General features: G+C 44.7%; 2 protein-coding genes and 2 long non-coding RNA genes across 17 annotated transcripts; 2 read left to right on the top strand and 2 right to left on the bottom strand.

Moving 5' to 3' along the window:
- On the bottom strand, positions 1–9,568 carry LOC114054758 (cytochrome P450 2W1-like). The gene is made up of 9 exons (XM_027878206.1): positions 9,212–9,568; positions 7,243–7,405; positions 5,210–5,359; positions 4,960–5,117; positions 3,927–4,100; positions 2,799–2,940; positions 2,240–2,424; positions 1,604–1,745; positions 1–959 (listed from the first exon to the last, which is right to left on the bottom strand). Exons 1-9 carry the CDS (start codon positions 9,566–9,568, stop codon positions 769–771), a joined length of 1,662 nt encoding a protein of 553 aa, XP_027734007.1. The 3' UTR covers positions 1–768.
- On the top strand, positions 1,741–22,386 carry LOC114054761. 13 transcript variants are annotated; one of them, XR_003570572.1, is made up of 9 exons: positions 1,741–1,972; positions 2,830–2,957; positions 13,719–13,999; positions 15,043–15,211; positions 16,037–16,163; positions 16,559–17,255; positions 17,388–17,472; positions 17,581–19,032; positions 19,168–22,386. It is a non-coding gene; the product is annotated as an uncharacterized LOC114054761 (long non-coding RNA). The 13 variants fall into 13 exon arrangements; XR_003570575.1 differs by lacking the exons at positions 1,741–1,972; positions 2,830–2,957 and adding an exon at positions 9,469–10,471 and having other exon boundaries at positions 19,168–19,246; positions 19,633–22,386; XR_003570581.1 differs by lacking the exons at positions 1,741–1,972; positions 2,830–2,957 and adding an exon at positions 9,469–10,471 and having other exon boundaries at positions 19,168–20,475; positions 21,107–22,386.
- On the bottom strand, positions 12,156–26,246 carry LOC114054759 (cytochrome P450 2K1-like). Of its 2 annotated transcripts, XM_027878208.1 has the most exons (10): positions 26,140–26,246; positions 19,138–19,243; positions 17,482–17,644; positions 17,155–17,304; positions 16,710–16,870; positions 16,303–16,476; positions 15,643–15,784; positions 14,903–15,090; positions 14,281–14,422; positions 12,156–13,896 (listed from the first exon to the last, which is right to left on the bottom strand). In XM_027878208.1, exons 1-10 carry the CDS (start codon positions 26,205–26,207, stop codon positions 13,709–13,711), a joined length of 1,482 nt encoding a protein of 493 aa, XP_027734009.1. In that variant the 5' UTR covers positions 26,208–26,246; the 3' UTR covers positions 12,156–13,708. The 2 variants fall into 2 exon arrangements, with proteins under 2 accessions (XP_027734009.1, XP_027734008.1); XM_027878207.1 differs by lacking the exon at positions 26,140–26,246 and having other exon boundaries at positions 19,138–19,496.
- On the top strand, positions 22,710–25,229 carry LOC114054762. The gene is made up of 2 exons (XR_003570583.1): positions 22,710–23,692; positions 24,666–25,229. It is a non-coding gene; the product is annotated as an uncharacterized LOC114054762 (long non-coding RNA).

Raw genomic sequence — 26,246 nt, 5'->3', positions numbered from 1 at the left:
TAGTGGTGGGTATAGTTTATTTTTTGTTATTATTAGCATCTTATGATGGGATGCTGCTGCAAATCTCATGATTTAAATTGCAACTTAGAAATGTAGCTTCTGTTTCATTCAGACTGTGAAGCAGTGTTGAACTTGGTGGTAGCAGCATTTCCTTATCTAAAAAGGTTTGCAGACTTTGGGCATCTTCCAGGACACTGTTCCAAGGCAGAAATAACTTTGTCCTCAAAACACATGAATTGATCTGGCTTTTTACTCTTGGTGTTTGACTTGGCTGCCTGGTGGGCAAAGTCCTAGTGGGATTTTGCTAGAAACTAAAAGTTCAGGAGGTACCTATGGATAATTCAACTGTGTGACCCACAGTGTATTTCTGCAGCTTCCAGAAAACCGTGGTGTCACTTCCCTCAGGATTTTGGGCAGATTTCTGTGACATTAGGAACCGTGGGAGCCTGAGTGTTACACCCCCGTGGGCTGCATCCCCTTCACCAGGCCAGCTGGTCGGTCCCTTCATCGGCTCCGTGCACAGTCTGTCTTGAGAAGAGGTGTGTGATTGTCAGCACCATCACAGCTTGTAACTGAACCCACACAGCCCCCCCCAGCACGGGAGCAAAGAGCAACCCACGGGGCAGATGGAGCAGTGGAGTGGGAGTGGGACATGGGGAAGGGGATGTGAAAGAGGGTGATGTGGCAGGATGGGGGGATAGCGACTTTGAGCAAAGTTGGGTCTAAGCAGCCTCCCAGTTTTTGGGGTGCCCTTGAGCGAGGCTGTGGTTATTCACGCAGGACAGCACAGGTCGCCTGAGGCTGAGGCCTCAATGTGAAAGTTGTTTGGGGGACAGTAAGGTCCAAGTCAGACTCTGAAACTCCTGGCTGGGGTCGAAAAGTAAATGTCTGAAGCAACCCTACAAAGAAGACAAACAGCTCCATCTTGGCCAGGCTTTCTCCGATGCAGTTCCTTCGCCCTGCAGAGGAAAGCAAAGAGTTAATCTGGTGGAAAAATCAAACTGGAATGTTTGCCATGGACACATTAGCATCTGAGATGTTGCAATGGGAGCAGGAGTGGAACCTTGAAATGCACTAAACCATTTTGGAACAGAGGAGGCTGTGTTGTTAAAGATAGCTGGCACAGTGTGCCTGCCTAATCTTTTGTCACACAGCTGCCTGTAGCAGCAGGGCACAGCCATGTTACAGGCTTATGACACATTTATGGTGTACCCTTTCCTCTCCTTAGCTCTTCCAACACTTTCAGCATCTTTAACCCTTTCTCTTTGAAAAGGGCTTTGAAAAGCCTGGTAAAGAAATGCCACCTCCTTCCAAAGTGAAATGGTTTGAAACTCACCTTCCCTGTGGAATTTATCCTAACATTCCACTAATCTAAGTGAATATATTTCTTCCTTCCTATCCCTCTTTGGGCTAGATTCAGTGGTGGGAAAGCTGGGCTCTGAGAGCAGCCACTTGGCCAGATGCAGAATAATTGACTCCATTTGGTTGTTTGCTTACTGACCAAGTTAAGGGCAATACTTAGCCATGAAACCTTTTTAGTGTATATTTTAATTAAATGGCCCTGCCATAGATTCAGCTCTGTGCAGATCAGCCCTTTGGTTACCTGTGGAGAAGGGCAGGAACGCTCCTTTCTTTACAAAATTCCCTTCAGCATCAAGAAAGTGGTTGGGGTTGAACTCATGTGGTGTCTCCCATTGTGTCTTATCCAGCAGCACTGAGGTAAGCGATGGGATTACGATTATACCCTGGAAGAAAGGTACACAAAGGAACAAAAGATAACAAAGTGCTCTGTTTTGGTTCATTTTTGTCACACAGACTTTGGTGTCCCAGGAAATTTGCTCCACCCGGAATAGGTGGAGACCCTGAGGGTTTTATCCCATCATCCAGTAGAGAGAGATCAGTGAGATTTTCCCACCAGTGCCAAGGATTGAAGCCAAACCCCGTGTGGTGCTGTGAAAACCTAAAGGAGAAGGTAAGATCCTGCAAATTCTCTGGCAGCTACTTCACTGTGCAGATGGCAGCAAGGAGGTAAACCAGGGTCACTCAGGGAGTAAGGAAGTCCTGAGTATGAGAGGGAATGGATTGAGTCCTATCATACCAGTCTCTGGATGAAATATAGAAACTCTTCTGGGGATGATTTTGGACTCTATCCTATAATTCCCTATAAAGAAACCATTCTCTAGTGGCACTGTTAAATCTGAGGAGGGTGTTTTGTTCCTGGGATGGAGAAGGTACCTACCTTGGGGAGGAAGTAGCCCCTGAAGTGGGTGTCAACAGCAGTGCACCGTGGAACATGGGGCAGGAGGGTGATAAACCTCTGCACTTCGTGTAGCACCGCGTTTGTGTATGGCATGTTCTTCCTGTCCTCATACGTGGCCCAGCTTCCAGCTTTGACCGTTCTCCCGATCTCCTCCTGTACCTTTTCTGAAAGGAATAAACAAAAGGGATGTTTGCCTCAGCAAGGAAGCCAACTTCCTCCTTGGATTTGATTTTGGGACCCTTCTATTCCAGAGTTTGCAGGGAGAGCATTCTTAAAGCACCAGTGAGGGTTTCCCTGCTCTATGTCTAGTTCAGGCTCATGTTTCCTCAGGTTGTTTCCTCAGCATCACCTCCACTCATCCTCTCTCCTAGCAAGAGACTAGCAAAGGGACTATTTTGTGACCGAAATCAGCATCTAGTTATATCAGGAGTTCATCACAGTGAAGAGGTGGGATTCAGCTTCTGTGGATCGGAGCCCAGGCCTCTCCCTTCCCCATTTCAGCCTTGCCATGGATGGAGTGTAGGTAAAAGTTGCTCACTTTGGATCTCTGGGTATTTCATCATGAGCAGGATGGACCACTGGAGCGTGGTGGCTATTGTCTCTGTTCCTGCCATGACCAGGTCGAGGATGGATGCCATTAAGTTGTCATCATGGAAGAGGCTGTCTTTCTTGTTTTTCTCCTTGAAAAACACAAGAGGTAAGAAAGGTCTTAAAACCATCAGTCTTAGTATTCAGCAAGTTTAGGGAATACTGCAGAGCCTACAACACTCCTCATGATGGCCTCGTGTTTGTGAACTGGGTACTAAGATAGACCTGATCTTGAATGCACAACAGTCACCAAAGATGGGAGCACCACAGATGGAAAGTTTGGAGTGGGGTTTGGGTTCAATATCAATCTCCACCCAGAAGCAGGAAAAAGCCCAGAGCCAGGTGCTGTTCACAGCTCAGCCTCACAGGTTGGTTTGGAAAGAGCCCTGTACAGAAGGAGATTCAGCTAATCCTACCTCTGAGGGGCTACTCCTGCCCAAGCACAGGTTTGAGTCCCCAAAATGCTCAAAATCACCTTTCAGGCCATTTAGAACTGTGCTAACTCTTCCTCCACAGAGCTGAATAGAATACTTAGTGCCTAAGGTCAGCCCAGATCCAGCTGGAAAGAAGAAAAAACCTCAGAGCCCAAGTATTTTGTGTTGAATGAAATCAACTGATGCGTGAAACTGCCAAGTCTCTACTAAGTAAGATGCAGGGCAGGGTTAGGACTTGTACTGATGATTTATCATTCAAGTACTTTAAGTGGATAATTTATCTTAGAGCAACAGTATCAACGATTAATTGATTTGTTGTCGTAAAAAGAAAGGCAGCGTCAGCTTTCATGTGAATTCATGCATTTTCTACTAGGAACAAGAAGCTGATCTCACATTATTAGTGCTGCTATTTCAAGGGTGGACTGAGACTGTAGCTTTTGTATCTTAATTTTGATAGAAAAAATCCCTGCAGTAAAATGCACCAACTGTAAGAGGCTGACACCTGATTTTGACACCACTAGAATAACAGCATGGATTTCAACAGACTTACATGACCTGGCTGAAATCAAGACTTAGCAACTGTTTTAGCTAGAAAATCCAAAGGAAACAGTAGAAGCAGTCAGCACAGCCAAGAAGTCAATTACCTCTTGTTGCTTGAATATCAGTGCATCGATGTAGCTCCTCACACTGTTCTCATTGATATCCTCCCTGCTCGCCTTCATGTATTGCCTCAAAATGGCACGCACATCATCTATTTTCTTAAGCATAATCTTGTGAGTTTTGAAAAGAAATCCAAGGAATGGGTAGAAATTGAAATACTAATGAGGAATTAAAAAAAGAGAAGCATTAGGCCTGCAGAAATATGACACAGAATCACAGAATATTTGGAGTTGGAAGGGACCCACAAGAATCACTGAGTCCAACTCTTAATGGCTGGTAGAGAGATGGAACCCATGACCTTGGTGGGTATAAAACAGCTTCTAACCAAGGCACAATATATCAGCTGAATTTTGTCTTCAGTAGCAATATCTCAGCACCCCAGGGAATTCCTGGGCATATTTTCATAAGGGAGGGCTTTTGAGCCTTTATTTAGTATGACCAAATTTTAAGCATTTCTGCTGTTCTGGTAACATCCTGGTCAGCCTCCCAGCAGAGTTGGGGCTGCAGTGTGCCAGGCCACCAGCCAGGTTAGGTCAGTATGACACTAGTTAGTTTTTTCCAGCATCAATTGTGGAAGATTGACCTGGATAGTTTGAAGATAAGCCAAGTTTTCCTGGCACTCCAAGGAAGCATTTTTAATGCAATCTGTCAGGTGTCACTTACCTAAACATCAACACTGAATGTGTCTATAGAAAATGCAGCAAAGAAAGCCTAAATGGTTCAACTATGTTGAACCAACCCCCCCAAAAATAATCTCTGGAGCTAAAGTAACCATAGTTCAGTTCTTATTTTAGCTCCATGTGGATGCACAGGATGGGTCAAAAGGAAAGTAGCAAAGGGGAATCTGGCAGCACATTTGTGTTGACCAAGGTGGCACATGGAGAACCGTCACATTTTAGGTGCAATGGCTAGCTCTGAACATTTGAAAACTGCTGAAGTAAATCCCATGGTTTGTGTGGCTCACAGACGTGATGTGCCAGTGTAAAAAATCATTAATCTGTGGGACAGGTCACTTACGTTTAAATATGGAGATCCCAGAAGAATCATAACTTCATCTATGAGTCTTAAGAGAGTGAGAAATGTTGGGTCCTTATAGTCAAACCTGTCTCCAAACAGCATGGCAAAGGTGATGTTGATGGGAGCACAGTTGAAGGACGGCAGGGTGAAAGGTTCCCCTGCAACGGGAGGAGGACGGGAATGCTGTGAGATGTGGAGCAGTTGTGACACTGTATGAGGTTGTACAGCTCTGTGATGCTTTCCAGCTCACCTTTGAAAGATTTGATCCTCTCAATGAGGAAGTGAAGCTCCTCAAAAATTCTCCCTTCTATCACCTGTTTCCCCATGCCGAGGTTGCGCATGCTGGACACGGTGAATCTCCGAGTTGTTCTCCACAGCTCCCCGATGGAGAAGAACAGACCTGGGGAGGCCGTGAGACATGGTGCTGGGCTCAGGCATGGAGGAGCCCCACCACACCAAACAAAACAGGACTGGATGAGGAGGGATCTCCACAAGTGTTTCTGCTGCCCAGTTTCCCATGGATTTAAGGACTAAGGGTCTCCCATTTCTGTGTGCCCCGTCCCTATAACCTCTCAGCTGCATTTTCCCAATCTATCTGAGCCTGTAGTTTGAGGAAAACAAGCTCCCTCCCAAGCCAGTTACCCCAGCCCTCTCCTGAGTGGCAGATAAGCAGGGATGGCTTTCAGACCAGTACTGGTTGGCTGTAGAGCTGGAGGGAGATGTTGGTTTAAGTCAATCATGCGACATTTCCAACCCCACTGTTTACCAGTCTAAGGCCTCAAGCAACAACCTTGTATCTCTGAAGCTTTTCCCTTTGTCCTATTCCAGTCATAAAGGTGTTTTATCTATGTGTGATGGAATAACTCAGTCTTCTCAACCCTGGTCAGTGCCCAGCTGTTTTACTGAGATTCCCAGCAATGCTGTATTTTCAGCAGTGGCAAAAATACGGACATTTTTGTGGAGGTTTCTGAGCTCATGCTTCGATGATCACTAAAACCTCCAAGCAGGGATGGGTATTTCATCCCATCAAGAGTGCTGTAAAGAAAAAACTGGGTCAATAATCAAAAAACTATCTCAGATTGTGTCAGTTGAAAAGCTGGATTCCAGCACTTCACGTCTTCATCTTGGCTGTGAGGCTTTTATATGTTTATTTGTCTAGAGTAACCACTGTTTTAAAGCAGTGTAGTTTGAATTTGGAAAGCTAACCTTTTTCTTTAAAAATCTCAAAAACAAATTTCTAAACTTCAATTTTTAATTTTTCTCTAATACATGCAATTTTATCTGGATCATTCCTTTTCTGAGAACAGCTTCACAGTCAACAAATTGGCATTTTCTGGAGAAAAAATGTTTCATGGCAAAATCTGTGACCATTGTTACTTAACAGCCCCTGAGAACTTCCATCTTTGGGTCACCTCTAAATGCCTCAGACTTGGGCTGAGAAGATAAGTGTGAAAGGACTTATGGTGCAATACTGGCAGTCTCCCACAGGGATATTTTACATGTAAATTAGCTCTAAAAAATACTTTTCTCCCCATCGATTCCTTTTATTTATGTAGCGATAAATTCATCTATTGATATTATGGCTGGGTAATTTTATTTCTAATTCTAATCCCATCTTCAGCCTGTGACCAGCATGCAAAGCTGCATTTTGGATTTAAAGATAAAGCCTCCGGTGAAGCAGAGGATGAACAAGGCAAAAAGTCCCCTGAAATACACAGGGATGTAGAGTTGCCTTGGAAAAATTATGGGATTGTTTGTGGGGGTGAGTTTCCAGCCTCAGTCTATTATTTCTGCCCGAACTTACTTCATGTTGGTGCACTTAAGAGCCTTTGTGGGAAGGCAAAGCTATAGGGACTGACAATGTCCAAAACTGAGGCACCTGGCAGTGGGAGAAAGGGAAAACCCCTACAGCTCCAAACAGCCAAACCACTTAGTCCAAAGTCCCCTGAAAACATGAGGAAGGTTCATAAATGTGGAGGTGGCAGTGAGCTGCTCACATCGACACCTTATGGAAATTAACCCCAGAATTACCACAGTGCCTTTAAAAATCCCACTCCTCACCCTTGAAGTTTTAGGATGGATCAGCTGCAAGTGCATTAGCAAAAATTATGGAAATGCAGGAGTCACTGAGAGCAAGTGAGAAAAGCCAAATGTCTTCTGTCAGCTTGGCTTCAGAAGGGCCCGAGGGGGATGTTTAAAAGCCGGGCTCCGGGGGTGCACAGTTAGGCTGGCACTCAGCGGTGGTGTCGTCCCTCCCACCCACCCCCATCATTGCTCTAGTACCGTTTCCGTTCTGAATTTGGTCAAATATTGGGATGGATGGTCTGTCTACAAACTCCTCTGTGTAGTTCACAAGCGCCTCCCGCACAACTTCGTACCCGGTCAGGACCACAACTTTCTGGAACCCAAAGTGGAGGGTGAAGATGGGGCCGTATTTTTCCGCAAGCTGAAAAAGAGGCGAGCTGTGATGGTCAGCAAGGGAGGGAGCGTGCATGCAGCAGGCACCTGCTACTTTCTGAAAGGACATATTCCTTCCTGGCAACCTGCTGGGAATGGCTGCAGAGCCACTACCTGCAGAGCAGCACCCATGAGCCGGAGCTCATCACAGTCAAACACCAGGCATCCTCTACAGACGCCTTGCTGGCATCCATATGGAATTCAGGCTTCTTGCCATGAAAGGACCCCCACCCCCATCAGTTCATTATTAATCTGGTTCTGCTGTTAAGGAGAAAATAAATTAAAAAACAATAAAACCCACCTAGAGTTAAAGACTGGACCTCAAATGGCAACAAAAGTTGGCAAACCGGAGAAAAATTTAAAAAAGAGAAGACAGTTCAGTACAAATAATGATGCTGTTGCACAGGAAAATTTTGGTAGCACTCCTGCATCCCTGCTACTAGACCAGATAATCCATGTATCTCCTGGGCATTGCACTGGGAACTGTGGGAGGCTTGCTCCTGCCCACCTCTAGCACATCACTGCCTCTGTATCTTGCTTCCTGGCAACTTGAAAACAGCACTTGGGGATAGTCAAGAAGAGTTTTGGCTGAGCTGAAGCAAGGTGATGGGAAGCCACAGTCCAAACCCGCTGCCTAAGCAAACACAAGGTGTATGTGTGCAGCCTTAGCCTGTGCTGGGAAGAGGGGACACCCATCAGTGCCCAACCAACACACACCAGTCGGTGCCTGCTGCTCAGTGCACTCACCATTTTTGCTCTCTGTGGGGTGAGATGGAGGGATAACTGCTCTGGAGCAATCCCAAAGCAAAGGCAAACACAGGCAATACCAAATACAGAGTAGCAAGGGACAAAAGCATGCGGAGGTAATTCCGAAACGCCGTTCAGAGGCTGCAGCAGCGTCTGCCCAGCCCTGCTGGGTAAACTGACCCCAACCCTGACTTTGCCCATAACAACACCAGGTGCTGGAGCCTCACCCCACAGCAGCACAAACCCCCCAAGGTCTGCTCCCAGAGCACAGCCCGTGTTTGCTGAGCGCTGGTGTGACGGGAGCCGTGAACCGGCGCTGTCTGTTTGCTCACTCTCTCCGTGACCCTGGCGCGGGTCGGTCCCCGCGAGTGCCATCTGCTAAAGCCAGGCTCAGCAGCCCACAGAAACACCACAGGCTGTGCCAGCTTCATCTTGCACCGAAGGACACTTTACCACCGTAAGTGGGGTAAGTTGTCATAATTACAGGTTAGTAGAAGAGCTTACAGGCTATTCATTCCGGTTCCTTAGCGCAACTTCCCCATCCCTCTCCTGTACTGCCGTCCAGATTTTAATGCGTGTCCAATTCATCAAGGGGATTTTGCCTTGGAGCATCTGGATTTGGCCCACTCCGCAGCAGTTTTGGGGTCACTGCTTTGTGGAATTCCTCTTGCCAGATCTCCAGGGCGTATGGGAGGGAAGCAATTTCATTTCATGTTAGTTACATCCTAATGCTTTAGAAGATTTCTGGGTGTCCAAGCTGTCAAATTAATATTTCAAATCCCACAAGCATTACAGACTTCATGTACATCAAAACAATTACACGAAGAAATCCCATATTACCCAGAGGTCTTTTTTTAATGGTTGATTGCTCCTAAATTACATTGCACCAACAAAGAATTGATTAGAAGAAGCCCAGAAAGATATTATAAAGCAATTTTCACACCTTTACAATTTAGTTTGAATTAAAAAAGACAAAAAAGTTCTCCCTGATACATCCCAAGCAGCTTTAAAATCTATGAGGGTCTGGGTTAGGGGGTTTTTGTCCTACCTTCATTAGTGATTTATCTTGCCTTCTAAGATCCACCAAGTGCAGGTTACCAATGATCGGAAGAGGAGTTGGACCAGGAGGTAATTTGAAAGCTGAATTTTTATAGCCATTTGAAAAATAGACTACAGCTAATAATACTGTTGCACAGAGCAAACAAATTAATGCAGGATCAGAGAGAAACGAAATTAAAAAAGACATTTTTGTTTTAGTAATAATCTGGTTTTGGGGGGTTATAAGCAATAAAAATGCAGTGGCACTGTTCAGTTTCTGCCAGCTGGCTTTCTGTTTGCTCTCTGCGATTGCTACAAGCACTCGATTCTTATTAAGGTTTGTAGAGTACCTAAATAAATACTGCATACTCCACCCTCTTTAAACACCTCAGAGAATGTGGTCTAAGCAGTTTGCAAAGCCTGTCCAGAAGTAAAGAGAGTTTCAAATTACAAACCCATGCATGTGTGTGCAAGAACATATACATGGGAAAAGGTGCTTGGCATTCCTCTATAACCTCCTCCTCCCCGAGACCTCAAGGTCCTTCATTAGCAGCACTATGACCCTCCAAGCACTCTGCTGACACAAAGAAATATAAAGGGTTTTTATGAATCCTATTAGAACCTCCAGATTCAGACTGAGGTAGGATTTGAGATCTCTGTGTTACTAGAGAGAAAAAATAGTATTGTTATGGGAGACTTTGGCTTTCTTGATGTCAAGTGGAGATCAAAGGTTGTTAATAATGGTAAAGCCTATGTATCCCTGGGGGCTTGCAGCCCATAAATTTCTTCATAAAGTCAGCTCTGAACTGCCCAGAAGGGATGTGATTTCAGACTTTGTGTCTGAAGTAGAGGACATGTAATAGCTAGCCATGGAAAATTAGCTTGGATCAAGTGATCATGAGTGGATTCATGAGTGGAATGGAAAGACAAAATTAGATTTGAAGCTTCTGGGAAGACTCTTCATTTTGCAAAAGCAGCTCCTAAGAGATAGAGGGAAGATGTTATGGAAGTTAATGAAGCCAGCTGACCTGGCAGGCTCCAGAAGGGGAACAAGACAGGAGAATGGAATGATTTTAAGTCAAAGATGCTAAACACCTGGAGCTTGCATCCCTCATAAAGGTTTAAATCTTGTAGAAAATAATTGAGGTCTACCTGGTTGAATAGTGGTTTTAAGGAGGAAGTTGGGGATAAACAGGAATAAGCTGGAATAATAAACATGAATAAGAGAAGAAAGAGCTCTCTTACATGATGAGGAAGCGCAAGGCTAAAGGTACATTTGTCCAAAGGTTAGATCATATAAAAGCCATTATTCAGCAAATATGGTCCCTCAGCCTTCCCAAATGCAAAGAAGGCAGAGAAGGAAAAGGACCTGATCCAGAGTGGGTCATAGCTATGGTAAGCAGGGTCCCAGAGCAAACAGTGCCAGGTTGCAAGCTGGAGCTCTCTGTGTGGTGTGGAGATGTTACAGCACAACAGCCACCCAGAAGCAGAAGCAGTGAGTGTGTCGCAATTCTGGGATTTATTTTTTTATTAGTTTCCAAGAAATGGGCTGGAGGCAACGGTTTCCCCCAGAGCATGCCTAGGATGACTCAACCCCACCTGCTTCAGTGAGCGAAGAGGCAGAGGGGCTGTAAAGACAGGCAGGAAAGATCAGGGCTGGCACAGGACGCAGAACGTGGGCACTGTGATGAGAACTTGCACATGCTCTGCACCCTGGGCAAAATGTTTGTTTCTGCAGGGTTTTCTCTGATCGGCAGCACCCTGTGGTGCAAAAGCTGGCGCTCTCCTGGTATTTCATCCTTGCCCTGGGAACCTCTGAAATCATAAAAAGGCCTTTCAGAAAGAGACTTAAATTATCTCTGAAAAGCCAGGGGGAGTGTACTGTGTTTTTTTTTCAAGCCAGGCTCTGAGTGCAATGCATTAAAATGACAAAGGTAAGTAAAACTCTTGCGATGACAAGAAATTCCTGTCTCAGTAATGTGTCTGGTACGTGTTTCGCTCCGGAGCCGCGTTGCTACGTGCTGCCCTGCCTGAGCGCACAGAGCCGAGCATGGAACACCTGCCAGGCGCTGACACTGCTCCGGGTGCATTCCTGGGGCAGCCGGGCCCCTCAAGGTGCTCCTGGACGGGTTGTCCTCCATCCCTCGTGCCCTCGTGGCACTCTGCCACCCCATGTGAACCTAGTGGTGCTGGTGAGGACGTGGAGCACTGGGCATCAGCCTCCTAAAGTGCAACCAGAGAGCCAGCCTGGGGAGAGGCAGCCAGTGAAACAGTAGTCCTGCATCCTTTAACTTAAATCCTCCTAAATCTCTACGCCTCCACTGCCAGTCCCATTCTTGACCATCAGTGCATCCAGGACTGCAGGCTCAGATAACTCCTGATGGTTTTTACAGTGATGAGTTCCTTGTAAGCAAGGGCAAGGGACACAGGGGACCACTGTAAGGGGCCACATCATGGAGCCATGCAGAGCCACATCCTGACTCACACAGCAATTGCGATTTTCTGGAATTAGACATTCAATTATTTCCTTTGAGCTGTTTGTGGTTATGAGTATTGCTCACTCTTTGTGTTGTTAAACATGTCTTAGCCGCATGTGCTGCCCAAGGATCCCTGTGCTCACCTCTCTAGCGTGGGTGTATTAAAGGTGGTGCAGTCCAACTTTATCAGTTTGACCCAAAATCAGCTTCATACTGTAACACCAGATAGATCAACAGCAACAGAACAAAACATTTAATGATTAAGTGGGTGATAAGGTCAGGCTTGAAGTAGTTAGACTGCAAATAGAGCAACAGCAAAACAAAAGTAAGCAGGCACAGCAGCGAAGGCTTCCTTGTTGCACAGTTTGCCCAGCAGACTCCTTGAGCTGGAGCTGGCCCTGTGGTACAGCACGTGTACAAGTGCAATACCAGGACAAGTACAAGGTACAGTATCAATGTTAGAGTGCTGCTTTAAGTTGTGTGAAATACAGCTAGTGAGAAGAGTCAGTGGCTTGGCCAGAGGCCACCCTACCTTGTCATCCCTTCATATTCTTTCTCTTTTCTTTCCTTCTATTTGCAGCACAGATCAGCTTCAGATGACAGCAACCTTAATTTTATGTTGTAGATTTGCCATAACTGCCCCCTCAGTCTCTATAACTTTGTTTCTCCCTTTTTTTGTTTCATCCTAACCTTCCTTTCCTGCTTCCAAACCAACACAAAAGCATCTCCAGTGACCCACTTCTCCCTAACCCATGTGTGGTTCCCTGCCTGTTTCACAGCACACAAAGCAGCCTCCTCTCCTGTACCTGCACTCCCTTTCAGATTTCACACATGTATCATGCTTCCCTCAATGGGTGTAGCCTTGCAGGTACCTCAGCTTGTTCCTACTCCTAATGGATGCTACATGAAATAAATCATCAATTGTAGTAATCAAACAGCTGTTCTAGAACAGCCACAGTCTCTGGGGTGTCCCCAGCTTTCCACAGAGACTCCCATACAACAACTTAATGGCACAGTTAACCAAACTGGTAACAAAGTCTAACCTGCTTCTCCTTCCAGACTCTGTTATCAGTTTTATATCTGTTTCCACAATGACAAGTGAAGAAGAGGGCTGAACCTTTCTCAGCTCTCTGATGGAGCGTGGCAGTCCTGCTGCCCAGCCCCAGGCTGCATCGCCCTCCCACTGCCATGGACTTGTGTCGTTTTAGCCACACTGATTCAGAAACTCTTCACTTGCCATGGCTGATCATTTTATGCCAGTTTAGGGATCTATGATGGCCCAGTAAGGGATTGGACAAGTGCCAGAGCCAGGATGAAGACAGGAAAGGTGAGGGAGTTGTAGAAATGTCTTTCTTAGCAGCAGCAGAAAGCTGCTAAATTGGCCCCATCATAAATAGGCTGTTCATCATGAAGTGCCTGGTGTGAGTTGGAATAAACCCACTTCCCAAACCACTTAGATGTTTTCTGATAACTGTCCTGTGCCTGGGTCTTGGCATCAGCCCACGTTACACCCTCATGTCTAGGACTCTGTAATAAAGATAAGGCAGGTTGTATGGCACAGTGGAAGCTCAGTCTGAGGCTCAGCTGAACAACCATCCTGAGGAGATTTCCAGATCCATTAAGTGTCTGTTGTCTCCAGCTGGGCCATCAGTAATTAGCTCTGCTGTAGAGCTTGGACTTTGGGCTGAGAAATTCCCCATGGAGGCTGTCAGGGGAGAGCCTCTAATGGGTTACATCTATAGAGGAGGCCTGAGGGCATTTCATTCTTTCAAACAGTCCTGAAAACAGCATCTCTGGTGTGCTGTTCCAGGAATGAATCACACTGTTTCTAAGAGCAGTATTCAGGGCTGTCTGAAGGGTTTGCATCAGAGACACTTCAAGAGCTGTTGGAGAGAATGGCATGAATGAGAAAAATGCAGTGCCTGGTGTCTTCCTTGCCCTGAAGTGCAGGTACAGACATCTTTTCCCCCCTGTAACTACACTTGCTTTCAAGCTTGAAGTGTTCCCTACTCTACTGCCATGTTGTTTGATCATTCACAGGGCACAGCACAAACCAGGTGAGGCATGGGGTTCAAGGTAAAGCCGACATCAGCAGTGAGATCCAGGTCTGACTTATCCACTCCTGGAGGGGGGCGAAAAACAAATTTGCGGAGCAAGCCCCCAAAAAAGAGGAACAGCTCCATTTTGGCCAGTCCTTCACCAAGGCAAGCCCTTCGTCCTGAAAACAACCAGGAGAGAAGTTAATGATCAGTACTGTAACTGTTAATGTTGATCTCTGAGACCTAAACTGGAGATACAGTCTGTAAGAGCAGACTGCTGAGGTAGGAAATTTTCCCTTCCTTCTCTCTGTGTATTAGAGGTGCTACTGACTTGGTCTCAAGCTACACAGAGGGCTGTAGGTATATGAAATTATTCAGTGACTGTGAGTAAATCAGTGTCTCCCAGATCTCCCAGAGAAGAGAGCCTACAACAATGGTGGACAGAAAACATGACTGGAAATCCCTTATCCTCTGTTCTATATCCCTGGCTTTCAAACCTTCCTGAATCTGGGGGAACTGCCATTAGCTTAGCCCAAGGTGGTACGCACACAACCCCCTCTCACCTACGGAGAATGGAATAAATGCTTCTCTCCTAATGAAGTTCCCATTGGCGTCCAGGAAATGGGAAGGGTTGAACTGATAAGGGGTTTTCCAGTGTAACTCATCATTCAGAGCAGAGGTCAGCAGTGGAATAATCTCAGTACCCTGAAAGGGATCAAAGAAACACATGGAAGAGGAGATCACTCTCCTAGTTGAGCCAGACTACCTTCTTTTTTCTAATGTGAAGAGGCAAGTAAGATTGAGCCATGACAAATAGAACTTGGGGTGCTTCTCTGCCCCGTTGTGGTTCTGTCTGTTATCAGTAGCTGCTGTTTTATTTTTTGGCCCACAAAACATTCCTTTCTTACAGAGTCAGATCTTTCAAGAAAGATGCTGAAGAAGACGCTCCACATTTTACATAAAAGATTCAAACCAGTGCAATTTAATTATGGTTATTCAAGATTCAAACAGCTGTAACAGACCACAGTCCATTGTATGCTATAACAGTTACCCTGGATCCAAGACAAAGGGTCACAGATTAAAACGTTCCTCATGGTGTCTTTAGTTATTTGTGTTTTTCTCTGTCTGCTTTGAAGAAAAGTGTAAGGAATCTGCACAGCATAAGTTGCTGTCCTCAAAGCTCACCTTAGGAATCACATAGCCTCGGAAATTCACATCTCTGGGAGTTGATCGTGATACACCCATTGGGACAATATTGGCAAACCTTTGTATTTCATGTATCACTGCTTCTGTATAAGGCATTTTTTTCCGGTCCTCCAACTTAGGCAGCTCTCCTGGTTCAATGACACGGTTCATTTCTTCTTGAATCTTTCCTTAGAAGGAGGAAAGGATTAAGAAGCTGATAACAATCTTACCTTGCACCTGAAATGACTTACAGTTTGGCAAAGACGAAGAAAAGGGAAAACTATGAATATTTGGGAAGAGCAGAAGTGGGTAAGCCAGGGCATGGCATGGCTTTTTCAGGTTTGTTGTTGAGCCAAGGGAACTTGAACAGAGTCTCTGCAGTCCATCCCATGCCTGATTCTTACTACGCACCTTTGTTACCCCATAACCTTCAACAGAAACCAGATCAGAATCAGCCCCTGAGGAGACCTTTAGTGACGTAAGCCCATAGCCTGCAGGTGAATAATCACGGGGGAAGCTTTACTGTAACTGTAGACTGCCCCTTAGCCTCTCCCACTTGGCTGGGCCTGGTTTATTGCAATCCAGCTGTAAAAAATTCCTTTGTAAAGTCAACGGTTGTTATCACTCTCAGAGCACTCGGAATCATTACTCTAGGCAGCACTGACTGAGTTCCACTCCCTTCCACAACCAAAGCCCGAAGCATGCAACAATGGATTGTACAAGAGACTTGCCAGCCTTACTCTGAATTTCTGGGTATTTCATCATCAGAAGGAGCCCCCATCGCACAGTTGTAGATGTAGTTTCAGTCCCAGCAGCAAAGAGGTCCAGGGTTGAAAACATCAGGTTTCCATTGTCGAACATAGTGTGGGGTTTCTTTGACTCCTTCAAAACATAACGGTAATGGCCATAAATTCTACAGCAAGTGACACCTATCTGTGACTGTGTTGCCACCATTTTTATCTCTCTGTGACTCTAAACGTGCTGGAAAACTAAACATTTAGCATTTTAGCAATACGGCCTGTGCTGTGTGGAATTTGTCTGGTCCCAAGCATATGGGCAATACCCAGTTCTAGATATTAAATTAGTTGGAATTTATTTATTGCAACACAGTTTGTAACTGTACCGTTCTTGCAGGAAGGTTTGGGATGATCTCCTCCTTGTGTGTGCTGAGTGGTAACTTATGTTACCACATGGGACATCATGACAAGCTTTTAACCAGCAGTTTCAGTGGAGCCATGGAATAAGTCCAGCACAGCTCACTGTGAGTATAAGGTTTGATATATCCTGCTCACTGCAGTCCTTGTGTCTCCACGTATACCCAGTCCCTGACAGATGGCCAGTCCTAAGAGTAAGTCACAGCTAAGAGAAGAGAAAGACTCTGAGACTCAGCTTTAAAGTACCTGTTGTTGCTTTACCAGAAAGGCATCAACAAAGCCCGTTAAGTCATTTTCATTAAGCTCCTTTTTGTGTTGCTGGAAGAGCTTCTGGAGAAAAGCATTCAACTCACTGATATTTTGTAGCACAGTCTTGGAAGCTCCAGAGAGAAATCCAAGGGATGGGTAGAAATTATATAACTGTGAAGCAAGAGAATTTTTACAGTTAGTTGACATTTTGAACACATACTGGTATCTCAAATCACATTGCTATGTGTTTCAGATACAGAACCAGAGATGTGTTCTGCACGGGCCAGCTGGTTGATAATGTTCCTGTTTTCAAGAAGCAAGTTGTGGGAGGCCAGGAGAACAAACATGGACAACTGGATATCCCCCCAAAATCTAAAAGTTACAACATAAAATAGAGCTCTTACCAGCACCATAGGGGAGCCCAACAGCTTAGTATTTTGATTTATCATCCCCAGCAAAGTTAGAAATACAGGATCATCATATTCAAACCTCTCTCCAAACAATATCGAGCAGATGACATTGGATACAGCATTGTTGAGTATCATTTTCGTATCAAATGGTTTCCCTGTGTTTCAAGCAATTAAAAGAAAGGACAATGGGATTATGCTTTTTTCAGTCTGATTTCCCATGGAAATACAGTCCTGAGCTCCCAAAGAAAACTCATTCCCCACCCAGAATGCATGGCAGGGAACTCAGTTTCAGTGTTTTAAGGCCTCGGTTCAATAACCTACTGCAGAATATGCTGAACTTTAACCACGAGATACCATTTACTCAGAGTTAAACTTTCATTAATTTTTATTGTTCTGCTAGACCTGTTTTCTGTCTCTGGATGAAAGACTTGACACTCACCATGATAGGATTCAAAATATTTGATAAGGGAATTTACTTCCTCCAGGATTCGGATCTCAAGGGTTCTCTTTCCCATTCCAAAATCTCGCAGTGTGGACAAGGTAAACCTTCTCATAGTTTTCCATAGCTCTCCATGGCTGAATGCTATACCTGAAATAAAGATGTAACATCCTGTGTCATCTGTTGTTCATAAACATTGGTAAGGCTTTCTTACACACTGGTACCTCTTTCAGATCACAAAGAGTGATCTGTATGATGGTGATACTCTCTGCTGTAAGAAGGTACTGAAAAAAACTACAAAACCTACCCAATCAAAAGGTCAATTACCATTTCCTTGCGTCATTTTCCTAAATATGGGTATTTCTGCCCTCTCTCCAAATTCTTCAGCATGATTTAAAAGGGCGTCCTTGATGGTTTCATATCCAGCCAGTACCACGACTTTCCTGGGTCCAAAATGCACAGTGAAGACGTTGCCATATGTCTTGGATAGCTGACAAGGGGAATAAATACGTTCATTCAAAACCAGATCGGGACTCAAACGCTACTACAAGCCATCCTTGGTGGTTTTCAGACCAAAAGGAGCCTCTTAGCCCCGCCTGAAGTCTCCAGGTGCTGCTGTAATTCAAGTAATGAGCAACAGCTATCGATTGCCAGCATCTCAGCTTGCACCCTGTTTGCACAACAAGGTGTCTGCTATCACTGCTTCTATCAGAGGAGTCAATAAAATGCCATTGCATTCCTGTGGTGTTCTGTAGTAACAGGCCAGTGCAGTGATACCACACTGGGAGGCTGGTTGGAGAATGCTGTGGCAGGCAGGCCTGTTTATTGTAATGCTGTTGACCTGAGGCAAGTGGGCGTGCACACACCTTTGAGGCTGAAGCCACAAACACTGCAAAAACAAAGCTAGACAATAACTCTTTCTTTCAGGACAGCACTTGTCTCTAATTATGGCAAGGTGCGTAGTGATGCAGTCATTGCAGAATTATTTGCTGGCCACCAGGAACTGGAATCCAACTAGGAAGCATGTTCTTGTAGATAATGCCACAGGAACACTAGGCTTTTATAGCAAATTAAATATGGATCATCTGTTACACAGAAAGGTAGCTTTGACAAGCTAATCATTCATTTGGTATTTTAGACTTCGTTTAAACACACTTCAAGCCACCAGCTCCAAATGTCTTCTTGTTTCTGATGTGCCTGGCTTACCATTTGCTATGCATTAGATACATTCCACAAATTGAATTTCAGATTAGAAGCAGCTCCTGTTATTACACTAGACAAATTGAATTTGTTTTCATCAAATGCTGGTTTGACGGCTTGGGAGATAACATTAGCACTGGTTCTTTCATCTCTGGCAGCTCACAGAGTGTGCAGCAGAGCCAGGGGCAGGGAATCACAGCTGCCTCCGAGCCTTCCTTTGGTCATTTCTTTGCATTAGTGCTTCTTGGCATCCACTCTGTTTTTACTCAGAAACACAAGTATTGGATGTGGAAGGCCTGAAAGCCTAAATAAAGCTGCTTGGTGGATTACAGGAAATGAGTCTGGTGCCATCACATGACATTTGTATTATAAAATCTCACAGTACTGCCAAAAATAGTTGCTCTTTCATACTGACATCCTCAAACATGCCTAGGATCAGCTGGGAGCTCAGTACCAGAAGCCCATCAAAACTGGTCTCTGCACAATCCTCTGCACTGTAAATCAGGGTGGATGAGCACTGCATGCCTGCTAGAGGAATTCCATTATTTTGCAGCCCAGGATGCCCTTTTTTCTACAATTAACTGGAGGATTTCAGTGTCTGCACTGCCCTCTCACTGCAGATGTTCAAGTGGCTGAAGGAGTTCACTGCAGACTGGCTTTCCTCCATCACAGTGTCCAGTAAGCACATACAGGGCACGTGACAATGGCATCTCCATTTCTCTAGTTGCATTTCTCACTTTGGGAATTGCACACTTTCCCCCTCCCTGCTCGTCCAGCCCCTACCTCTGTCAGCGACTGGAATGGCTTTTTCAGGTCCACCACGTTCAAGTTTCCGATCAGAGGAAGAGGCCGTGGCCCAGGAGGCAAACTGCAAGCTGACTTCTTCGAGCTGGTGAGAAAGTAAAGGAGAGCAAACAGCCCTGCTGCCAAACAGAGCAGCGAGCTGGAGCCCAAGTACTGCAGGAAACTCTGCATGGCCATGTCCAAATCCAAGTGTGGGCATGAGCGTCTTGGGGTCCCTTTATAGCCCTTCTGTCATTTCCTGAACACACCTTCTGGGGAAGCAGCTTTGTGCAGAGAAAAGGACTCTGTGGTCTTGTTAACATCCATTTAGACCAGATGTACTTCATTATGCTGACGAATAAACCACCCTGTTTTATTCTGAGCCATGGATTATTGTAATCAGGAGCTCCTGTTTCATCTATAACACTGGGGCAAGGTGTTTGTTTTCCAGTGAAAATCTGTGTTATGGGCATGTTGTTCTCTGCATTATTTCAGGGGCAGAACTCAGGGATAGGACCCAAGCTGGATTGCTGCCATGGTGCCAGGTCACAGGACTCAGATGGACCACTGGTGATGCAATGGAGGAAGTAGGACACAGGAGGGAAAGCCCATAATAACGCATAGACCAGGGTGCAGCTGGCAAGCAAGCCCTCAGGAAAGACAAGACTGACCATGGAGGAGTTGGAATGGTGGTTGCATGAAGTTGTGCTAATTCAAAATTGCTGTTGGTAGTAGATCTATTTACAGGTGACAGTTCTGATTCTCTTTGCTTTCCTGCCACCCCAGTGAAACCACCTCCTTGAGCAACACAGTGTTTTCGTTGCTAGAGTTGTTATTGATCTTTGTCCCAAAAATTGTCTACAAGCAATTCCAAACCACTCCTGAAACCACTTCAGTCATTATTTTGCAGTTTACTGTCCAGAGGACTGTGTGTCCACGTCTGGCTCTGTGTTTGGTGATGACTCCTTCTGTTTGTGGGCAGATGCATGCAATCCTCTAGGAGAAACCGTCCCCTCCAGGCAGTCCTTCTTGCCTAGACTGGGAAAGAGATCCTGAACCTTTGTAACCTGGGAGGAGGCAGGATCAGAGCGCAGCTGTCCAGGCAGAGGATGGAGGCTGCCTGGGCAGCTGTTGCAGAGGGGGTGCCAGGCAGGAGGAGCACACAGCAGCAGTTTTTTGGCCCTCCAGGTGCAGTGAGTCATGCACCATGCCAGGGCAGGGGCCTGCAAGAGCCCGCGTGCCCAGGAGACAGCTCCCCAAGAGCCACCTACACTCTGCATCCTGGGGGGATGACAGCACAGCTGACGTGATCATGAACAGGAGGCCACTGCTGAAAAGGTAACTCTGGGGGAAAGAGCCAACTTGACGGTCTATCACCTATTCTCAAGTGGGGATATTTTGTTCCCCAGTTGCAGATTCTATCAGATTACTGGGCTGTGCTGCTGTTCACCCCTTTAGAAATCTTTAGCTTTAATAATACTTTTGCTAGAATTCTCCAAGGCTCCCGGGTGCAGGCTCCACTGATGGAAAAATGATGATTATTTATTAATAATAATAAAAGTACATTAGCCGAAGGCAAGGGGAATCAATAACTCTAACTAGATTGACATGAAAAAGGTGTCTGCTCATGTGCCTGCACATCTGCCTGTTCTCCAAAGCTTGTTATCAGGAGTGGAGTTTTTCACAAGGGAGAACTTTCCTGTGCAGAAGAGGACTAAGCAGGGTGGGCAAAGAAAAGAGGGCAGCGGATGGTCACGTCAGTCTGAAGATTTGCTGCACAATTATGAGGTCTTTTTCTGCACCCACTTCTCCCAGACATTTCCAAGAATATCAGATTCTTCTCTGAGTAAATGGTGTGGCCATGGGGACTCCTGATGCTTTGTAACACACAGTAAGAGGGAGGAAAAAACCCTACGTGGGGCCAGTTGGGTACCAGTGGAGGAAATCTATCGTTTCTGTTTACATACAGCTCTGTTGGGATGGAGCTGGCTGCTGCCATAGCAAGCAAGAGAACCTTCCCAAGGGCTTCCAATCTGTTTCAAACTTCAGGTTGTACCTGGTGACAATAGAGGGCGAAACCCTTTCTCAAATGGTGAGCCTGTGGACTTGCAACCTGATGGACTGGTGTATGCACTGTGGGAATTAATGGAGGAGCTATCCATCGGGTGGGAATGATTGCAGTCTTAAAATACAGCCAATCTGATGTCCTCACCTTCAATTCTTCCTCACATGCTTTGGCTTCCAGTATGCAACTCTGAACACAGCCTACAACTGAGTTGCTGGCTTGCTGGTGAGGCATCCCACACTGGACTGGGGAGAAAACGTTGCTCCCTGCTCACGTGTCTTTGTCTGTCTACCAGCCCAAGCCAGAACTGATACTATCTTAAGGTAAGCAGACTTTGTGGGCACAGCTCAGTTCCTCCTAGAAAATGAGCCTGCACATTAAACAGCCACAGTAATTTCTGTGTGCTCATCTGGAGAAGGTCATATCATCTTCTAATGGGACACAGGTTAACAATGCTACAGTAACCGTAGGATAATGCAGGGAAAGGGTTGTTATAAGGCCATAATTCAGTCAATGACTGCTGATAACATAATAAACCATGAGAGTGAACACCAAGTGCTTGTGTGCCTTGCAAGGCTCTGTCACTGATTTACAGCCTCTGGAGATGCCTATCAGCCCGTGCATTGTTATCAGGGATATATAAAGCCTGAGCACACCCTATTAAACATTAACATTTTTAAAGACCCAGATGTGTTAAAACTCAGGCTGCTCCTTGCTAATGGATTTTGCTTGCCCTGACAAATGCCACTGCAAAAAGAAATCAAAAGCTTCCCGACTTTGACCTCTTTCAATTTTTCATCATTATTGCATTGCTTTATTGGATTACACCCACTTCTTCCCACCCTGACAATCTGTATTTCTGCAGGATCACTATAGGGTGGTGATCAGTATCTCAGGTGTTCACTGTGCTCATTTTCATACAAATAACTTGTTTCTTTTCACTTATCTGTCAAATCAGTGTGGGTTGCAAATCCACTTTGAGAAGAAAGACTCCTGAAAAAATATTTTAAAAAATCATTATTTCACTGCAAAAAAATTTTTTTAAAGACTCATGGGGGGTTTTTTTACATATTCTGGGCTGAAAGAATTTATGTGATGGGTCTGGTCACTGAGAGAAGAAAATGAAAAATATCCGTGTATGGGATTAGTGCATTGTTCCTGTGCAGAGCCTAAGGTGACAGTATTTTCCACCCCTGTTAAGCATTTACCATTCTTGGGAACTTTGCTGCTTTTAAAAGCCGCCTTCTTCTACTGAATGAATGCCTTTCCTTCCTTAGTCTCATTCAGTGAGAAAATACAAGGGAGATCCCAGGGTTTGGTGCTGGTAATGTACTTTTCAATATGCATATCTACAAAAATATTTGCAGTAAAATCCCTTGTGACTGTAGCCAGAAGCATGGTCTCCCAGATCTCACATTTACACCAAGTCACAGCAGCCTGACCTGGGAAGTCAGTATTGAGAAGGTCAGGTTTTGAAGAGTTGATTTTCAAAATACAACTGATCAAATCCAATGCCTTGTCATAGCTCCAAGGATTTTTCTGTTCTGGGTCTCTAGCCTCAGTCTGTCTCAACGAAGTAATGCAGAAATTGTATTAATCCAAGAGAAATTTGGGGCATATCATGAAGGCTGATTAGGAGGTAGGTATCTACAGAGCCAGGGGCCCAGCATCTTATTTTTGGGCCCCTGTCTGGATGCAGGTAGAGATCTGGATTTAGATATACCAGAATTGCAACTAGCAACGTAAGATAAAGGTTTGCTTTGCATCTCAGTGCAGCGTTACTATTGCTACAACAGTCCTCTCTAACCTGATGAGGTTTTGGCTCAGTAATAACATAAAATGAGCTATCACTCTGTACATCTTCACAGAGCGCATAACATATTAAGGCCCTGACCTCAACGGCATGAAACTACAATTTCCCTGTAAGTGCAAAACAATAATACTTCATTAATCATCCACAACAAAAATCCCCATTCCCCAGACTATTCTGGCAATATTCTGCATTTTTGCTTGTCTAGGAACCTGAATTAAAAGGGAGAAAAATGGTTTACAACAGCCCGTGGCAGTGATGTAGCAAGAGACCTTATGTAAGAGCTGGCGGCATGCTCGCCTTGCAAGGGTGAGGTGTAGGAATGAGTGATCCTGGAAGGATGTTTCTCTGAGGTGTGTTCTGTGCCTGGGCTGGGAACAGCAGTCTCAAGGGCACAAATTCCAGCATCTGAATGTGCTTGGTCTTGTTCATCTCATTAATTTCTTACAGCTATCCCAAGTGAAGCTACAAAATCCCTGAGTACTTTACTCAAAGCCTTTCATGGCTTGTCAATAAATTATTTTCAAATTAACTACCTGATAATTTGAATCTGCAGGCTCTTAAAAGATGCAGCGTGGTGCAAGAGAAAAAAATAATGGAAGTCACCGACTTTGCCCATAAAAAAGAACAAAGGTTCTTCTCTGAAGTATTATTCAGTTTGGTGCTTCTGAAAAGTAGTGGTAAGTGTGTAATAACTCATTCTGAAGAGACATTTGTACAACTAACAGATAAACACCAATAGTGGAATAAGTTTTCAGCATTATCTGACAACATTGTAAAAGAGCAAACAGTTTTTAAATGTTAGTTTTGTCCATATTTAATGAATCTTTAGTCCCTAACTAATGACTAACAGCTCTGATTCAAGCAAAGGATTTTTTTTTTTAATCTATCAAGCTCTGTGCTTTGAAAGGGGAAGTTCCAAGATTTTCCCTAGTTTGGGAAGCCTTCTAATTTGAGCCTTCTAATTTTTGGAAAGGGCTCAGGACTCCAGACCAGAGATTCTGTGAAACAGTGCCTTGCAAATTATCTGATTTCTCTTGTACAATGGGCACTTTTTTACTGAAGCAGCTATTTCAGGTTTCCCTGATGCTGTCAAAGTCTCTCACTTCTTTGAAAGATAATATGGGAAAAACATTTAATTCTCTGTTTATGGCACTGCTTTGTTTTTATTGAATTTCTTTGAAATTGGTTGGCTTAATCTGCAAATGAGATTTTTTTTTTTCTTCACATTGGTTATCTAACAGGGGTTTCATTTGATCTCCTTGGGAAAAATACATCCTTAACTGCTAAAGCACATGTATTAGGTTATATGACAGCATGTACCTTTAAAGGAAACTCTAGAAGACACAACTGGCATTTGAAATAAAAGCATTAAGTAACTATAACCAAATACCTGCTACTATACCTGACCTGAAGGTGGGTAACTACAAAATTTAAGTCTCCAAAGACAGGCAGTTAATAAATAGGTAATAAAAATATTTGGATATAATAAAATATATCAAGTTGATATAGCCTTTGCCTAGAATCATGGAATTGTTTAGGTTGGAAAAGACCTTTAAGATCATTGAGACCAACTGTTCCCCAGCACTGCCAAGGCCACCACTAAACCATGTCTCTCATCACCACATCTACAAGCCTTTTAAATCCCTCCAGGTATGGTGGCTCCACCACTGCCCTGGGCAGACTGTTCTAGGGCTTGACAACCCTTTTGAGGAAGAAATTTTTCTTACTATACACAGTGCCGCTCAACTGGGTGTCATCTAAAGACTTACTGAGGGTTCCACCAAACCCCTCATCCAGATTGTTGATAAAGATAATAAACAGAACTGGAATGAATTGTCACTGTCTGTCTGGGAATAATTCTGCTGTGGGATTCCTGCACATCTTTTTCCTTTGACTTCTTCCTTCATCACATGGGGAACCAGCAAAGTCAACCACTGTGCCAGAAAGTAAGGAACACAATTTGGGCAGTTTGCTAAAATCGAGTGCCTTGACACTTCAGTTAAACTTGTCCAGATGAACCAAAGCTGCTTCTCTGCTGCTCAGTTCTCTGAGATCTGGGAGACAATTTGCTGCATGTATTTATGAAAGAGGCGTATCTCCCTTTTACCGCCAAGTGTTGTAACGAAGTCAAGTGGAAAAGTGCCATTTGCCGTATAATAAAAACCCTCTATTGTTCATAGAAATGAACACCTAATAATAAAACCTTAAATTTCAGGCTGTTTAAACCAGTTGCTTATGTAATAGAACACGGTGTAATTTTCCATTTAGAATTTCAATACTGTAATAAGAAAGCAATCAAGGCATAAACAAAACACACTTTAAACAGGGCTGCAGGTAGTATTTCCATAATGACTGTCCTTAAAAATTGAAGCTATTTCTCTTTTTTTTTTTCGCCAGCCTCAAATTCTTTCTACTTAGCTCAGTCATTTAATTAAAAGAAAAATCAACTTAAAACAGATGAAAGACTGTCTGAAACCAATTGCAGCTATTAGCAAAGAAGAAAAAATACTACTGTAATCCTCTGTTAACACTTGGGTAGGTTAAATTAAAGCCATATCTCATCCTCCTTTCAGGAGGAGACTGTAGATCTGCAGAAAGTGTGCTGTAAACCTGCAGGCAATAGGGATGTTTTTCTTGATTATCCATCTTGAGGATCTGGAAGTTCACCATTTCCCAAGCATCTGCCAAAAACTGCTTGGTTTTACCAGCCTCATCAGCATTCATGCCACGTGATGGGAACCCTCCTGCTCATCCATCCTTTGTAGGAGGCATAAAATAACTCTGTGCTGTCCATCGGGTTTGTGAACGGCATTAAACCGTGGGGATTAATGAGGGATAAGCAGTCATGTTACTGCGACCACGGGCAGCCGATGGCAGAGTTTGTGTCACTGCAGTGGGACGGGGATGGCTCCTCCAAATCCCTGCTGGGTTTTTAAGGGAAGTTCATACTGCCTCCCTGCAAGTGTTACCCCCAGGGCTCTGGGATCGCCCCAGCCAGGGCTGGGTCCTGAAAAATGTGCCAGCACTCTCAGCAGTGGCGGGTGAGGAACTTGTTCTTCATGGCAGAGGGGAAGGAGGAGCCCGGCCTCAGTCTGGTCCCTGGATAGAAACAGGAGAGACTCGCTGGGGCTGGATCCTATATGAAGGGGTTTGCTGACACCAGGATCCAAGTTTGGCTCTTTCCCCCTCCATTTCCAGCTGAACAAGCACCAGGGACAGACTGTTTTTCCA

This window comes from Empidonax traillii, unplaced genomic scaffold (assembly GCF_003031625.1).
Source record: "Empidonax traillii isolate 1590-97213 ecotype Southwest subspecies unplaced genomic scaffold, ASM303162v1 scaffold39:size2480183, whole genome shotgun sequence".
In the NCBI taxonomy this organism is placed as follows: Eukaryota; Metazoa; Chordata; class Aves; order Passeriformes; family Tyrannidae; genus Empidonax; species Empidonax traillii.
This window is presented reverse-complemented; position numbering and strand designations above follow the sequence as displayed.